Source organism: Geotrypetes seraphini, chromosome 2 (assembly GCF_902459505.1).
Source record: "Geotrypetes seraphini chromosome 2, aGeoSer1.1, whole genome shotgun sequence".
NCBI lineage: Eukaryota > Metazoa > Chordata > Amphibia > Gymnophiona > Dermophiidae > Geotrypetes > Geotrypetes seraphini.
The window spans coordinates 157,556,356-157,573,254 of NC_047085.1; the positions used below are offsets into that span (position 1 = coordinate 157,556,356).

General features: G+C 42.8%; 2 protein-coding genes across 4 annotated transcripts in view; one reads left to right on the forward strand and one right to left on the reverse strand.

The window, feature by feature from the left end:
- The window catches only part of LOC117355560, a 42,931-nt gene extending 37,666 nt beyond the window's left edge, over positions 1-5,265 (reverse strand). The window contains exon 1 of one of the 2 annotated variants that reach the window (XM_033934290.1): positions 4,797-5,265. Coding sequence is in view for 1 of the 2 variants with exons in the window: in XM_033934289.1 (XP_033790180.1) it covers positions 4,703-4,735 (33 nt within the window). In the remaining variant the exon portion in view is untranslated. Of the gene's footprint in view, positions 1-4,702 lie in introns of both variants that reach the window. The other variant, XM_033934289.1, reaches the window with a different exon arrangement.
- A 6,642-nt stretch (positions 5,266-11,907) lies between these two features.
- Positions 11,908-16,899, forward strand: part of IMPA2 (inositol monophosphatase 2) — a 71,167-nt gene continuing 66,175 nt past the window's right edge. Inside the window, exon 1 of one of the 2 annotated variants that reach the window (XM_033934104.1) lies at positions 11,908-12,156. In XM_033934104.1, the coding sequence (XP_033789995.1) occupies positions 12,082-12,156 (75 nt within the window). In that variant the 5' untranslated portion in view covers positions 11,908-12,081. Of the gene's footprint in view, positions 12,157-15,117; positions 15,140-16,899 lie in introns of those variants that run through there. The other variant, XM_033934105.1, reaches the window with a different exon arrangement.

Consider the following 16,899-nt stretch of genomic DNA (forward strand, 5'->3'; position numbering starts at 1 on the left):
ACCCGCCGAGCGGAAGTGAGTGCGAGTAGGAAGATCACCTTCCAAGTGAGGAATTTCAGATGGCATTTGTCTAACGGCTCAAATGGGGGTTTCATGAGTTGAGCCAGCACCACATTAAGGTCCCAAACCACCGGGGGAGGTTTGAGAGGAGGGTGGACATTCAAAAGACCTTTCATGAAACGAGAAACTAAGGGATGGAGTGAAAGGGCTTTTCCTTCCAGAAGTTGATGGAAGGCAGCAATTGCACTAAGATGTACCCGAATGGAGTTGGTCTTCAGGCCGGAGTGAGAAAGATGGAGCAAATACTCAAGGACCAAGGGGACCGGGTCCGACACCGGGTCCTGGTCGTGTGAGGAGCACCAGGACGAGAATCTGGTCCACTTTTGGGAATAGCAAGTTCTAGTCGAGGCCTTCCTCGAGGCTTCCAGTATTTCCTTGACTGATTGCGACACAGGGAGAGAAGTCAGGGGAAGAGAAACCAAGTATTCAGATGAAGAGACTGAAGATTTGGATGCAACATCGAACCCTGGCTCTGCGATAGCAGAGAGGGAAACAGAGGCAGAGGATCTCTGGTACTGAGTTGAAGTAGAAGGGAAAACCAAGGCTGGCGTGGCCACCGAGGAGCAATCAAGATCATAGTGGCTCGCATTGGTTTGAGATGGACCAGCGTCCGCAGAATCAGAGGAAAAAGCGGAAACGCGTATAGAAACCTTCCCTCCCAATCTAGGAGGAAGGCGTCGGCCTCGAGGCGGTCCAGGGAGTACATCCGGGAGCAGAATTGAGGGAGTTTGTGGTTGAGGGGGGAGGCGAACAGATCTATCTGAGGAGTCCCCCACTTCTCGAACACCTGTCGTAAGGTTTGGGCGTGCAGCGACCACTCGTGTGGCTGGAGGAGGCGGCTGAGTCTGTCTGCCAGACAGTTCCGCTCTCCTTGTATGTACACCGCTCGAAGGAAGATGTTGTTGGAGATTGCCCACTTCCAGAGACGCAGGGCTTCCTGACAGAGGGCCCGAGACCCCGTCCCCCCTTGCTTGTTTACGTAGTACATTGCTACCTGGTTGTCGGTTCGGACGAGAACCACCCGGTCGTGGAGCAGATGTTGAAAAGCTTTACAGAAAGGGTGGTGGATGCAAAGAATGGCCTCCTGGTGAAGGTAGTGGAAATGAGAACTTTATCTGAATTTAAAAAAAAAGAAAAAGTGTGGGACAGGCATGTGGGATCTCTTATGGGGAGGAAGAGATAGTGGATGATGTGGAACCAAGCCTGACAAGAGGCAAAAACTTTTTTTTCCAGGCACATTAGAAGCAGTAAACCTTTGAAGGAGTCAGCTGGACTGTTAGACCCTCAAGGAGTTAAAGGGGCATTCAGGGAAGGTAAGGCCATAGTGGAGAAGCTAAATAAATTACTTGCTTTGGCCTTTACTAAGCAAGAAGTAAGGAACTATCAATGACAGAAGTGGTATTTAGTGAAAAGGTTTATGAAATAGAAAACAGTCAAGTACAAAACACACTGTTATTAAATAAAAGAACTTATTAAGAAATAAAGTTATGAAATTAACAACCTTTTAAAACTTAATAAATATTCCAAAATCCCCTCCCTCCTTAAGATCAGTCTAGAGACCTTAAGTGCTAGAGGCCTGGTTTCTTTTTTCATGACTTCCCGCTGTATCTTTCCCTCTCCTCTCCATTCTCTTCTGTATTACAATCCACTTTCTTACCCCTAATCAACTTAATCAGATCAATTTGACAAGCCAAATTGACAAGCTAAAGAACAGCAATTGCCTGTACTCTACAAATATAGAAAATATATATATATTTTATACACTAAGATATGCTATATTAAAATAAAAGAAATGCAATCACATGACCATGCCATCTGCCTTGGCTAAACAAAGGTTGTTACCACATGTGGCTGTTTTTATTTGGTAAATGACGTGGGGAATGGCGGGCTGATTGTAGCTATAAATCCATGCCTCTACTATGTTCCTTCTCTCTTGCGGCACCATACACCTGGAACAGACTGCCTGAGTCAGAACATCCAGCTCCGCAGTCCTCGACAGTATTCAAATCCAGACTAAAAGCCCATCTTTTGAAACTTGCTTTTAATTCCTAACCCCACTCACTTGTAAAGCACCCATGCCTGAAAAACTCCCTAACCCCCTACTTGTTCTGTTTGATTAGATTGCAAACTTCACTGAGAAGGGACTGTCTCTTGAATGTCTTATGTATAGCGCTGCATACATCTAGCAAGAAGTAGTAGTAAATTAATTACATAGAGAAAGAAAATGGTATTGAGGCATGCAGATTCATTCTCCAGCTAATGGTTTGACAGCTTGACCTCTTAGCAATGTTGTAGTAAATATGCACGTCAACTGGAAAAAAAAACCATTTAGCTGAAAGCAGATATTTTTGAATATTGGATTTACATTGAAGACTACTGTTTGAATGAACTTGGTACCAGACTGTGAGATAAGACTGATTTAGTCTTAGGTTTAATCCACAGCATGCACAGTTCTGATGTCTCTTTTTTTGGAATACAATTGGAAATCAGAACTACAAACTCCTGCATGAGTAGAATAAGTCCACACACACACCATATAATTACGTTTGCATAATTTTCAATATTTTTGGTATATATAATTCTGGGGTATACATAGCCTAAATACATAATACAAATTATTCATCTCTGATGGAAGAAAAATTATTCTACAACTCTTTTTTTTTTTTTTTTTTATAATTCTTTATTCGTTTTCAAATTAAACAACAAGTTCACAAAAGAGTATATTACAACAAATTATTTCAGAATAGCACTTTGAAATCTGCCATATAAACATCTAGTAAAATCAATAACCCCCCCTACCACCCACCCTTCATCACATTTTCAATAAAAAATATACACATATTATATATCAGTGGTGTCAAACTCGCGGCCCGAGACCAAATGCGGCCCGCAGCCTGTACTAGTACTGTCTGTACTAGTGCTGCCCACTATTTGCAACATCCTCCGGCTTCCCCACTGGCCTCACGTTCTTACCTTCAAATAATTACCACAGCCTGCAGAGAGGATTGCCAGTGCTGTAGCATCCTTGCAGGCTGCCATTGTCCTCAGCAGCATGTACCCTCTGCCACGTTCCTGCCCCTGATGTCAGATGAGGGTGGGACCGTGGCAGAGGGAATGTGCTGCAGAGGCTGATGGCAGCCTTCAAGGAACACTACAGCACCAACGATCTTTTCTGCAGGCTGCGGTAATTAGCTGAAACTAAGAACGGGAGGCCAGGGGGGAAGCCAGAGGATGCTGCAAAGAAGGGGGGTAAGAGATGAATTCCTTCTTTATTTTGATAATGTGTGTTTTTTTCATTTGAGTTTTTTCACACATTGCACATTTTGCACTAGTTAAGCACCACAAATATTATCCGGAGCAAGCCCGGGGATGTTTCACAGTTAACACCTTCCTGGGTGTAAATCCGCGACAGCTTTTCCCTGGAGTTTCCAGAGGTTGCTGTGTGACTGAGGGCTTGTCCGGTTAATACTCTTAAATTAAATTATAGAATTATTTTTATTCTTTGCTCAGTTTGGAGTTGGACTTCATCTCTTTTCCTTAATCTTTGTAGACTTCTTGGGGTGAGGGAGGTTCTTTCATTTGTTAGCAAAGAAGGGGGGAACATGCAGGCCTTCGGGTGGGAGGGGGGGAGATTTATAAACTATAAAGAGTTTTACCTCATGCAAAATTGTCATTTCTTTAATAAGACATGAACTATTTTTTCTGCAGCCCTCCAAGTACCTTCAAATCCAAAATATGGCCCTGCAAAGGCTTTGAGTTTGAGACCACTGTTATATATCATAGTATAACATAATATGTAACATTATTTCCAACTCCCTCCCCCCCATTAGTGTGCTAAAAAAAAAGAAAACGAAAAAGGAGAAGAAAAGAAGTGCTGATTATTCACTACAATATTTTGCCAATGGCCCCCATATTTTTATAAATTTATTATATGTCCCTCTTTGTACTGCTATTACACGTTCCATTTTAAATATATGGCATAATGTATTCCACCAAAATGTATAGCTAAGGTTTCTGTAATTTTTCCAATTGTTGGTTATGTATTGGATGGCAACCCCTGTCATAACTAATAAAAGCTTCTTGTTCTCTGATGATATTTGACTCTTTTTCCTCATCATCATGCCAAATAGCACTGTATCATAAGAGAGTGCCACATGATTTTCCAATAATGTATTTACTTGAGACCATATTGCATTCCAAAATATCTTAATATACAGACAAAAATAAAGTAGATGATCTAATGTCCCAGGTTCCAGATTACAGTGCCAGCATCTATTGGACTTAGAACTATCTAATCTTTGTAACCGAACAGGGGTCCAAAACACTCTATGTAACAAAAATAACCAAGTCTGTCTCATAGATGTTGACACTGTACATCTCATTCTCCAAGACCAAATTCGTGGCCATTTAAATGCAGAAATTTGGTGCTTGATCTCAATGCTCCAAATGTCTCTCAGACCATTCTTTGGTTTTTTTTTATTCAAGTACCCAGATAATAATTTATACACAGTGCGGCTTGATGTCCTACAACTCTTAACACTCTTCACAATAAGTCACCTAGTAGCATCACTGTCAGCCCAGGTGTAGTCATAACATCTGCCTCCCCGCCCCCCTCAACAACAACATATTCCAGCTCACTCACCCTCAAGCAATCATGCACTGCGGGCATGTCCATCGCACTGCTGGGGGAGGATAATGTCTAAAGATGTCGAGAACCTCTTACTGAAACTACAAACCTCTCCTCTTTGCCGGACCTGAGCAGCTAGGGAAACGATATACAGAGGAACCACGGCCGCTGTGGGGAGACTGTTGCCACAGGCGCCAGCTGAAGCGGGAGGGAGGAGGGGCGCGCACTGTAGCCGCCGCTATACGTAACGTCATTAGGGGGCGCTGCGTTATGATGACGTCAGTGTGTACCTGCTGCCTGTAGAAGCAGATGCGCGAGGGATGGTGACGGTGGTTTGTGAGGACTGAACTGCGGGGTTAAACAAATTAAACTGAAGAGATACAAGTTATCTGTTTTGTTGCGGGTTTGCTAATAGGATTTTCAGGACAGGGAGTTAAGATTAAGGTGTCCGAAAGGAAGCCTGCCGCGGCATTCTATCTGAAGAGGCGCACAGCCCAGTCTCTTCCCGAACCACAACGAGCAAATGGCACGTGCTATCCGTAGTAGTTCGGTTTATTGCGTCATGGGGTACTCGTTAAGTATACGTCTACAGTTTTAAAGGGACACGTTTTTACAACATGAACTTGATAGTCGTTGGTAGCGATACCTCTTATTGGACCGACAATTAATTAATTAATTTTATTTATTTAAAAAATTTCTTTTTTTTAATTTAATTTATTTATTATATTTTGAAATACAGAGCAAGCAAAAACGCTTGTTTAGGTAAAACGAAAGGAAACAGAATATAAGGAATTATATTTTTACAAATTAAACATCAATAATAACTTCTTCTTAGACTCCAACATAAATTTACATTGAAGCGGCCCCAAACAAAAAGGACTTATGCCAAACAGGAAAATCATCGTAACTAATGGCCATTAACGGGAATACTCCTCTATATCAACTTAATGACCAATTTAATCCTTGGTGATCTTCTTTAAGTCCAGAAACGTCTGCAAATGGTCCAGAACATTTTCATTATTGTGTTTTAAATCTTGTTGAAAAACAAATGAGTCAAGCAAAGTTGACCTCTCCTCAATTTGCACGTCGATGATTCCAATATCTCTGATATGTTGCCTAGATCCATTTGAGCCTGAGTCTGAGTCTCCGTCGTAATTGCTTAAACACCTTTTTTTTTTTTTTTTTTAAAGAAGTTGGAAGATAATAAATTTTATTTAACGGAGGAAACATTTCAGGTGTTAAGTTTAAATTCTGTGATAGGTAATTTCTAAACATTTCAACAGGAGACATATCAACTGTTTTTGGAAATTCAATATCCTTAAATTTAATCTCCCGTTATAATTTTCCAATTGTTCTATTTTCTTGTGGATCATTTAATTTATCTTTTATTAAAGTTTCATTGACTGATTTTAAACATATAATGTCCTCATTGGATTTTTGAAACTTCAATTCTGTGTCTTTTTTAATTTCATTTACTGTTTTTACTAAAGAATCAACTTTGCCTACCAAATTTGCTGTTTCTTCCGTAGATTTTCGAATCGTTCCTTCCATTTTCTGGAGCATTCTCCAAATGTCCACAAGGGAGACCCTCCAAGGAAGTTGTGGTTTTACCCTCAACTCCTTGCTGTTTTCCTTTCACCTGGCTCCATATCCGGCTGTGCTTCACTCATGAAGGAATACTCCTGCAACCACTTCGGTATCAGGGCTTCCTTCAAGCTCAGGTGTCTCTGTCGCAGGGCACAGAGGAATAGAGAGGTCGGGAGGCGAGAGAGAGATTTTCGGCTCTGGCGTGCCTTCCCGGGAGAGCAACGCCATGGCACCTTGCGCTCCAACATCAAGAGGAGGTCTAGTGGTGAAGTCGAGCAACATCTGACGCATCGGCATGAACGAATCCGAAGGTAAGGACCCCGTTCGGATAGTGCCTTTGCGCTTAGTGTGAGGCTTTTTAGGAAAAAAAATTCACAAATCCCAGAGCTTGATCTCAACTCGCATAACTCACCGCCGCCATCTTGGCCACTCCCTCACCCTTATTTCAAAGATTTCTATTCCACCTAACAACTAGGTGGATTACAAAATGAACATACATAAAATAGGACCTACAAAAAAAATACAAATTCAACTATAAACATACTAAAGTACAAACTCAGTAAAAAAATAAATTCAGCAAATAAAAAGATCCTAGGAAAAGTACATTAAAGCAGAAATTCCTTATTCATAGAAGGCTTTCACAAATAAGTGGGTTTTTAATAGGTTTTTGAATGAAACAAAGTTAGAACATAATCTTAATGGCCCATCGATGCATTCCACACTTTTGGGCCAGCTAAAGAAATAACTGGCGTCCAGGTCTTTTTATAATGCACATCCCGGGCATATTCGAGTGACAGTTTCATTGCCAATTGTGAACGCAACGTACGGGTTGGAACATATTTTTTCAGGACCTGGATCAAGTATTGTGGTGCTTCCCCCATAAAGTACACGGTATATGGCTGTCAAGATCTTATACTCAATGCGATATTCAATAGGCAACCAATGTAGTTGTTTAAGTACAGGAGAAATGTGTTCATAATAAGACACCCCTGTGATCATCCTTGCAGCTGTATTTGCACAACCTGCAAGGCATGCACCCTTGTTTTTGTAATATCCAGAATATAAAGTGTTACAAAAATCAAATTTTGTAATTACAAGGCTTGGATCACTATCTGGAAATACAACATGAATGGATGAAGCAGGGGCTTTAAGTTGATTTTTTTGCATGGAAGGTGGGGGGAAAGTTGACCAACCAAGATTCAGCTCCAGGGTCGGTGTAAGTATACTTAGGTTCAACCAGTGGTTATACCTAGCATTTTTTTTACACCAAGGGCAGACATTTTTACACTTCCCTCTATATGAAAAAATTATTTTTAGTAGTAATCCACCAGTCAGACAACAAGGGTGAACCTAGGAAAAGGGAGCATCTTGAAACATTGTAGTGAGTACCAGAGCAGAATTAATTATTTGAGGGCCCCTAGGCACACAAGTACACTGGGCCCCTAGCTCTGCCCCGCCCATACCCGTGCCCTGCCCACATCCCACCCCCATTTATTTACCTGTTTTATTATTTACTTCATTTATTTCCACTCTTATTTCTTTTTTTTCTTATTATAAAATTCAAAACAAACAAAGATACCATACCAGTGCCAGTGTACAGTTTTAGTTCTATGCAAGCCCCAAACATTTCTGAAAAAATCCCCCCTTCCTTGCCTTCACACCTACTTGCCCAGGACTTTAAACTCTGAACCCTTCCCATACATATATAAAAGTGTTCAAATGCATTGTAAAGCAGTAATACTATAACATAAGTCTATATTAATAACCAAGTTTGCAACTCTTCTCAACTGCTCACTCTGTCATCCAAGCTTTAACCCATATGTATAAACAACCCAATCTGTAATTCCTCTTGTACGTTCCACTGCAATCTAGGCCCTGCACTAGAGAATGACACGGTGACAAAATTCATCACCGTCCCGCGGATAACCGCGGGAAACCATCTTCATGTCATTCTTTAAGGAGAGAGGGAAGAATCAGAGTATGAATGGCCACAACCACTGACCCACAAGCTTTGCTTGAAGAATGCTGGTGTAGAAGGACTGAGGTTGAAATAGACACTAGAAAATGACATGGGATTATTTCCCGTGGTTATCCGCGGGGGGGACGGGAACGGTAATGAAATTTTGTCACCGTGTCATTCTCTACCCTGCACCCCCCTACAGACTTCTCAGAGGAGTTGCAGTTTGTAGTACCTTGGTGCTTACCAGCTACTCTTCTTCCTCCATCCCCACTGCGCCCAACACCTGCAGCAAACAGGAGTTCTAAAAGTTCGCTCCTGCGTGTGCCGGCCCGGGTGCGCTGCTGGCTTCTGACATCGGCAGGAGGAGCTCAGGCAAGATACACCGCTAGACCACCAGGGAAAGGTAGGCGGGGCAGGTAAAAAAATAGTTAATTACAGTAGTGTATTAACATAGGCCGACTTACGACCGAATCAACTTACGACCTATAAGTCGGAACCGATTGCGGTTGTGTAAGTTGACGACTATCTGTACAAGTATTTGTCAGCTTATAGTATTAGTGAAATGAAGTTTATATGTATATTAGAAAATAATTTGAGAAATGTATTGTTCAGATTGTAATTTTTTCAGAGCATTTAGTCCTCACATTACGTGACATCAATGTGCTTTCTTTTTCTGGATTGTGCATCAAGCTGTGTCCACAGTGTAGACTAGTCTCTAGACTCCTTTACCCTGTTTTACTTAGAACCTATTCTTATGCTTGTCATTAATACGTTTTATAACTAAATGCAAAATGAGAAACATTTCAATGTCACTTTCTCTTGCTACTTTGGCAGTTTGGGTAAGAATAAAAAGCTGGTAGTCATGATTTTTTTTTTTTTTTTACACATTCTCCCAAAGTTCCTGTCAAAGAGGATTCTAGACATGCCAGACTAGTTGATAAGTTCCTTTTAAAATGCCCCTCCCAGTTGTCAGTCTATGCTTGCTGTTCTTGGAACTGGAGATTAGCATATCTATAGCAGTGTATCAGTAAACTTTGTGCCATCGAGACGCTGGTGAGGAGGGGGTGGCACCTCACGACAAGAGGCACATCCTGTAGGCAGTCAGCTGGCATCCATGGCCTCTCCTCTTCTCCGTGCCTCTCTTGCTCCAGCATCCCCCACTGATGGCCTCAGGGCCCCGTTTGAAGGGCCTTCACACATGCACAGACATCGACATGATGACATCACGCATGCACGTGATGTCATCATGTCAATGTCTGCAACATTTCCTGGTGCCCTCCAGCTGAAGCCCGGAATTTACTGTGCCGCTAAGTAAAAGGTTTTGCGGGACATTGTCCCATAGGTTTAGCAGAGGGCTACTGAATGCAAGCTCTGACAATCCTTAGTGAGCCTCATTAGTTCACATTCACACAACCAATCTTTAGTTTTCAGTTTTGGTTTTGACAGAAATCAGGCAATAAGTTTCAGCTACAGTTTAGCCGAAACTGAAAAAAAAGTTTTGATCAACCTCTCTACTCCCTGAAGAGGTGACCAGCATCTCATTTCATCTCCCATGTCCTGTCCCCACCCCACATCCCGCATCTTCTTTATTCCTGCTCCAGCCTGAAAAAATAGTGTTGTGTGGACCCTATACTAAATAGAGTTACCATATGGCTCCAGAAAAGGAGGATGGATTGCAACATCTGGGTTTTACTTCCATGGAAGAAAAACCTAGATGTCTGAATCCGTCCTCCTTTTCTGGAGCCTTATGGTAACCCTAGCCCTAAAAAGCTGCTGTGCTCATCCCCTCTAAAAAGAAGTTTGCCTCAGAGGGAAGTGGGACAAAGCAGTGCGTAAGCATGGGCCTGTGTATGCTCACTCTTCTTAAGCTTGGGGTTAGAATCAGTAGGACCAGCAGGAGTAAGGTCTTCTATGTGCCATAGCTATACCGCCAGACTAGTCAGATGTCTAATGGTAGGGCCAGCCCTGCTCACTCCTATGTGGGCATACTTCCCCAAACTGCAGTGCAAATCTAAGGGGCCAAGAAGGCAGTGGAGTGAGAGGAGGGTTAGGTGGGGGTGGGAGAAGAGAGAAGCAGGAGAGAACAAGTTCAGTAAGGAATTAGAACGAAAAGAAATTGGGTGGGGATGAAAATACAAATAAATGGGTGGGTAAAGAGGGTGCACTGCAGAGAAGTATGAAGATACAGATGACAAGGGAGAGAAGAGCAGTGTGAATGAGAGAAAAAAGGAAGCAGGCGATAGGCTCCGGAGTAATCTGAGGAAATACTTTTTTAGGGAAAGGGTAGTAGATGCTGGAACAGTCTCCAGGAAGAGGTGGTGGAAACAGAGACTGTCTGAATTCAAGAGGCCTGGGATAGCACGTGGGATCTCTTGGAGAGATAAAGAGATAATGGTTACTGTGGATGGGGCAGACTAGAGGGCCATTGGCCTTTATCTGCCGTCTGTTTATAGGTGCAAATGGGTTGGGGGCGGAACAAAGAAAAGAGAGTGAGGGAAATTGAGATAGAATAAAGAAAGATACAGTGAGAGAATGTGTTGGACTAGGGGGAAGGGGTAAAACATGGACCTCACGGATCTAAAACCACATGTCCTTAAAATAGCTGAGGTCCATGCCCCTTACTAGCTCTGACAGACCTTGATGGCAATTGAGCTCTGATGGATCCGTCTCAACATGCCCATCGTATATTCCTCATGGCTGTAATGATCTACGTTATCCTAGGGTTTTTCATGGGTCCTTTTTAAGGACGTGCGGTTTTTAGATCCGTGAGGTCTGTGTTTTACCCCTTCCCGGACTAGGGCAAGTATACATAGAGGGACAGCAGAAGCCCTTTTATAGTTGGGGGAGGGAGAGTTAAATAGGTAGTAGTTGATTATGTTTGCTCCCCCTTCGTTACTATCTTGTGCAAGGAAGAGAGCTGTAATGTAGACCGTGGCGTGGCCTACCGTGTTCCGCTGTGGCAAGCATACGTCCCTCCCCTCCATCTTTCTCTTACACACACAAGCAGCCTCTTTCCTACCTATATAGCAGGGGTCTCAAAGTCCCTCCTTGAGGGCCGCAATCCAGTCGGGTTTTCAGGATTTCCCCAATGACTATGCATGAGATCTATGTGCATGCACTGCTTTCAATGCATAATCATTGGGGAAATCCTGAAAACCCAACTGGATTGCGGCCCTCAAGGAGGGACTTTGAGTGGGAGTGTGTGGCGCAGTGGTTAAAGCTGCAGCCTCAGCACCCTGGGGTTGTGGGTTCAAACCCACGCTGCTCCTTGTGACCCTGGGCAAGTCACTTAATCCCACCATTGCCACAGGTACATTAAGTAGATTGTGAACCCACCAGGACAGTCAGGGAAAAATGCTTGAGTACCTGAATAAATTAATGTAAACCGTTCTGAACTCCCCTGGGAGAACGGTATAGAAAATTGAATAAAAATATATATAGAGAGAGAGAGACCTAACCTCAACATGCGCCTCAATCACACACTGAAGAACGTTTGTGTGCCACAGGTGTCACCTACACAACTCCCTACTTTTTAATCCACTTTTAAAACATTTATTTTGCCATTTTCGCGGCTATTCTATCTAAACGAAGACATCTGGGGCAACATCTATCCCCGCCCCGGCACGGAAATCAAACGTCCTTGCGCGAGGTGAAGGGCAGCGCTCATTAGCGCTTCCTCTTCCTCCCTCCCCCTCCCCACATCCGTTCTTCACACCGAGATCCAAGAATGCGCGGAGCCCGCTGAAAATGAGCAGGCACCGGGCGGCGCCGACTTGACCTTCGAGGGCTCCTCGCCAGCGTTTCGATTCTGGGCGCAGCGGTTCCGGGAGCCGGGTCCGGCCGAACGATGGAGGAGCGCGGCGGGGACCCGTGGCAGCCGTGCATGGACACCGCCGTGCAGCTGGCGCTCAGGGCCGGCCAGGTCAGCCAGGGCTTCTGTTTTAGTCGCTTCTCTTTCCAGCCTGTCTCAAAATCCCCGTCTCGCCGCGAGAATCGTTCGTACCCTCTCTCACGGCAACTCTAGTCGCCCGCGCGCTGCACCTCGGGAGCGTCCGCGAGCTGCTTGCTCAGCGTCCGCTTGTTAAATAGAATCCTTCCTATTTGTGTTGCATTTAGCACCCTCGATCGTTTTATGACGATGCCACCGACGGAGACGCCTCGTGCCGGTCCGTGCGCGTCGTTTGCTTTCCCCCAACTCGGGCTGACATATGACCGTTGTACCCCGAAGACACAAATGCGAACGGAACACCCGCATCCCCCCAAGAAACCAGCAGTCTCCGGCTAGATCCCAGCGGGTGGGAAGTTGTCGTTACCTCCCCCCCCCCCCCCCACCTCCTTTACTCTGACTTTCCAGTGCAGGAATAAAATGTCTGTGAGAGGAATTTTTAATATGGAGTAATAGGCGAGATTAGATGGCACCGTTCCGTGATTGCACGATAGTAAATCCAACCTTTTGTGCAACTCTGTCTATCATGCAGCATTCTACAAATATAGAAAAAAATATATATATATGTATCATACATTAAGATATGCTATATTAAAATAAAGAAAAAGCAATCGCGCGTCCGTGCCATCTGCATTGGCTAAGCAAAGGTTAAGTTACCACATGTGGCCGTTTTTATTTGGTAAGCGAAGTGGCGGGTAGGCGGGCTGATTGTAGCTATAAATCCATGCCTCTACTTGTCAGTGTAACCGATCTACTTTTTTTTTTTTTATTAAGATATGTCCGATGGTAGTCTGTAAAACTGCTATAATTGCTATAATTGCTATATGTGCAGATTATGGACAGTTACTGAAAATGTATTTAGATTTGCTACATTTTCGCAAAATATGTAATTGTTGAAATGTTTTCTTTACTTCCGTATACTGTATAAGACTGGCTTCTGCACAAAGCATTCTCTTGTTTAAGCTGAAGTCATGCAGTATAAAAATCTGAGATGGGTGAACATCTTTTGTTTGTTTGCAGACTGATTTGTGCAGGAATGAATGGGAACATCTTATTGGCATGCAGCCTCCAGGGGTTTTTTTTTACTCTATTGCTTGAGAGAGGATCTATAGCAGTGGTCTTCATTATGTTTTTAAGCTGGGAACCCACTTTGGGATTCTAATGAGCTGAAGGAGAGCGCTATATATCTTCCAGTGGAGCAAGAACACTGCTGACAGTGTGTGTCAATAATATCACCATTCCCTACTCAGCCCCACTCTACAAACTTTATTGGGAGGTATCCTAGTATCCTCAAGGTTATGAGCATTTCCAAATGCATGCATAAGGGGGAGAGTGTGGTGCAGTGGTTAATCTCTTTTCCTATCGTTTGTCCCAGGATGACGCAGCATTCCAAAAATGACATAGACCAGTGGATAAAACAGTCTGTATGGACTAATAAGAGCCAGTGAACAACAAAACTATTTGAATTTACACTTATTTACATATGTTTACAACAGCCTTAAATGACCTCCCCTGGTCCTTGTATCAAAGATATAGTGATCTATGGTCTCTGAACTAACTGATTTGGGCCATATGATGACTTTTATTGAGGCCCATTAGAGCATGGACTTCTCTAATTTTTAAGTTGGGCCACTTTGGATCCAAATGAGGCTGAAGGAGAGCCCACCAATTATCTTCCTTGGGAGACCTTGACACTGCTGATCAGCGTGTTAATGACATCCACCCCACAAGCCTTCCTTCAAACTTTTTTATTGGGTATTTCCTCAAAAAGGGGGGCATTTTACAAATACATTCTTTGTCTACTGAGAAACGTTGTTGGCCGATTGTGGACCAGCGATCGATTGCGCTAACAAATTTGCATGCAAAACTTGGTAGTGCACGGAGTAAAGTTTGCATGCAAATAATTTGCACAGAGGCTTGCATGCAGACTTGGTAGCACATCGATCGCTGGTCCACAATCAGCCAGAGAACTGGCAAACAGTGATCCTATCGGTATTGCAACTTACTTTAGTGCATCTAGCCCTTAGTCTTTAGCGTTACTGAGTTCCCTGTGGTTCTAGAATCCTCTTGGGCAGTCTGCTGGGAGGATGTGAATGGCAAAAAAGTCAGTCCTTTCCCATAGGCCTAAGGAGCGCTGACCAACTTCCTGGATAAGCACTGGCTATTCTCACCAGGAATGTGAGAACCATTTCTAACACTGCTCTTCCAAAAGCCAATTCACCCCTCAGTGATATGGGCCTTTCATGAAGCAAATACTACTATTACTGCTATTATTTATTCTATAGCAGCCAAATATCAAGTTTTCATAGATATCTGTTACCAAAAATGGAATATGTGGCATTATTTGAAACTACTACTACCACTACTATTTATCATTTCTATAGCACTGAAAGGTGTGTTTAGCGCTGTACCTTTAACATGCAATAGACAGCCCCTGCTCAGAAGAGCTTTACAATCTAATTTGGACAGATAGGACAGTTTCAGGATTGGGGAATTTCTGGCAGAAGGAATGTATACAATGGGTATAGGTATCTGACAGTGAGTGGAGTTGATGTTGAATAGTAGCCTTCAATAAAGTGTGTTTTCAGCTTGGATTTGAATACTGCTAGATGACATTCTTTTCAGATAAGATGTACTCTGGCAGGAAAATTGAGAGACTGAGATCATCTCTCTCATATCATGGTTTATAAGCAAGGTGTATATTCCTGTTTTGGTTTGATGACTATAATTACCTTGTGTTGCCCCCTCCATTATATTAAGAAACCATTCTAATACTTCTTATCTAGGATGGAGTCTCACAAGACTCTCACATTGTTCTGACTAAAGGAATAGTAGCAGCCAAAGAGCTCTTCTTCCCAATTCTTCCTGCAGACTGAAGGAGAATGTACAGAGGGTGGAAAAAATAGACCTCTATGGATGGAAGTAGCTCTGGTTGACCCTGCTAAAAGTCTGGGCCTAGGTACTGTATTAAACTAGTTTGTCTATGCCTTGTCTTGCCCTGGTTGTACATGCAAAATATACTAATTTTGGAGACTGGCCCCTGCATAGAAAGGCAATTAGCACTATTGTACGTGTGTACACTATAGAGCAAAACAGGAGAAAGGAGCGTGTGCTCTGGAAAAATTTAATTAGATGCCAAACTAGACAGAACACAGTTACCAGGGATTTGCAGATACACACATAAGACACAATAACTCTATGAGCATCGGGAGCAGCAGCGCAGGCCATTCAGCGCGGTTTCCCGCGCTAGAAACTGCTATCGCAGTTTCGTAAAAGGAGGCCTAAGTTAAAAGCAAATTATATGTCTAGAAAGAGACTCACTTGAACAGTATACTTTTTAGTTGATTAACAAAATGTGTGAACCCTACATTCTCCTATAGGAATGTGGAGAGACAGAACATTTCAGATGTACCAGAGTTGGCAGCGAGAAACCAATAAGAGGATTTCTTACTTGTTCCAATAAGTCCCAGGGAACAAAGTGAAGGAAGACTGATGGAAAGTTGGAGATAATGTTACTAGGGCTGTTAAATTATAGACTTTTGGACCATGGACATAAGCATACTGTACAATGCCAGAATGTTCGTCCAGTGACACTGCGAAGATGGTCGTTTCCAGCATTTGTGATTCCTACACCCTGCTGATAGGCATCCTATAATCTTTGGTGATTCTATACAGTAGGCTCTAGAAAAAACATAAGATGAATGAGTGATGACAAAAGCTCTTTTGTTTATGGGAATCCAGGGTAGATGATGTGGTGGAGCAGCCCTTGCGTGTGGTAGATGAGGCTTCAGAAGCTAGTGCCCTCTATAGTTTTTGGCCTGTGTGGAAGGAAGTTATAAAATTTTGGTTATAGTATGTAAGGTATCAACAGCCTCCCATCCTAGCCACAACTTATGCATACAACCCACAGTTACAACTTATAAGCTGGATGCGTCAAGTATGATTGTATAACATGCACATTCCTACTTGTTCGCTTTTCCATCCCTAAAGGGCTGCACCTACAAGAGATACCTCGACAGAACAGTATCATTCCAAGCAGGCAAATAGAACAAATGTTTAACCAACTTCATCTCAAACACACTCTCGTACCAAACGTTTAGAAAGTCAATAAAAACCTATCTCTGACCCCACCTCAACCTGATGTACTTTCAATACACTTGCAGATAAACCTGCTAAACTTAACAAGCCAATGTAAATTTGAAAGTTCACTGTAATGTTGCTGTCTGTATACAGTCTCTTCCCTTGTAAACCGCTTAGAACTGTTTTGTGGTATGGCAGTATATAAAAATAAAGTTATTATTATTATTATTTCAACTTGTAAGCTATGGAAAAGTAGTAACTCCAACTTCATGGCCCAAGCATGGTCAATGTGGTTTTCCTCACTATTTTCTATTGGGTATTGATGTTACACCAAGCTACTTGTCATGTTCAAAAGTGGATAACTGGGTTGATATATGAGGGGGTGTGAAAAGTTCTCAGCACAACCAAGAAACTTACAAGTTATTTCACATATTCATCCCTAAGTTCAACATTTCTGGCATATCATGGCTGAAGTTTCTGATATCTGGTCACTGAAATGCTACTCCGCTGCTGCAATCGCCTCCAAATCACTTGAACATTGTTTCCCTTTCAAACACTTTTTAAGGTTTTGAAACAGAAAATAGTCAGATGGAGCATGATCTGGTGAGTAGGGTGGATGGTCTATGCACTGAAACCCCA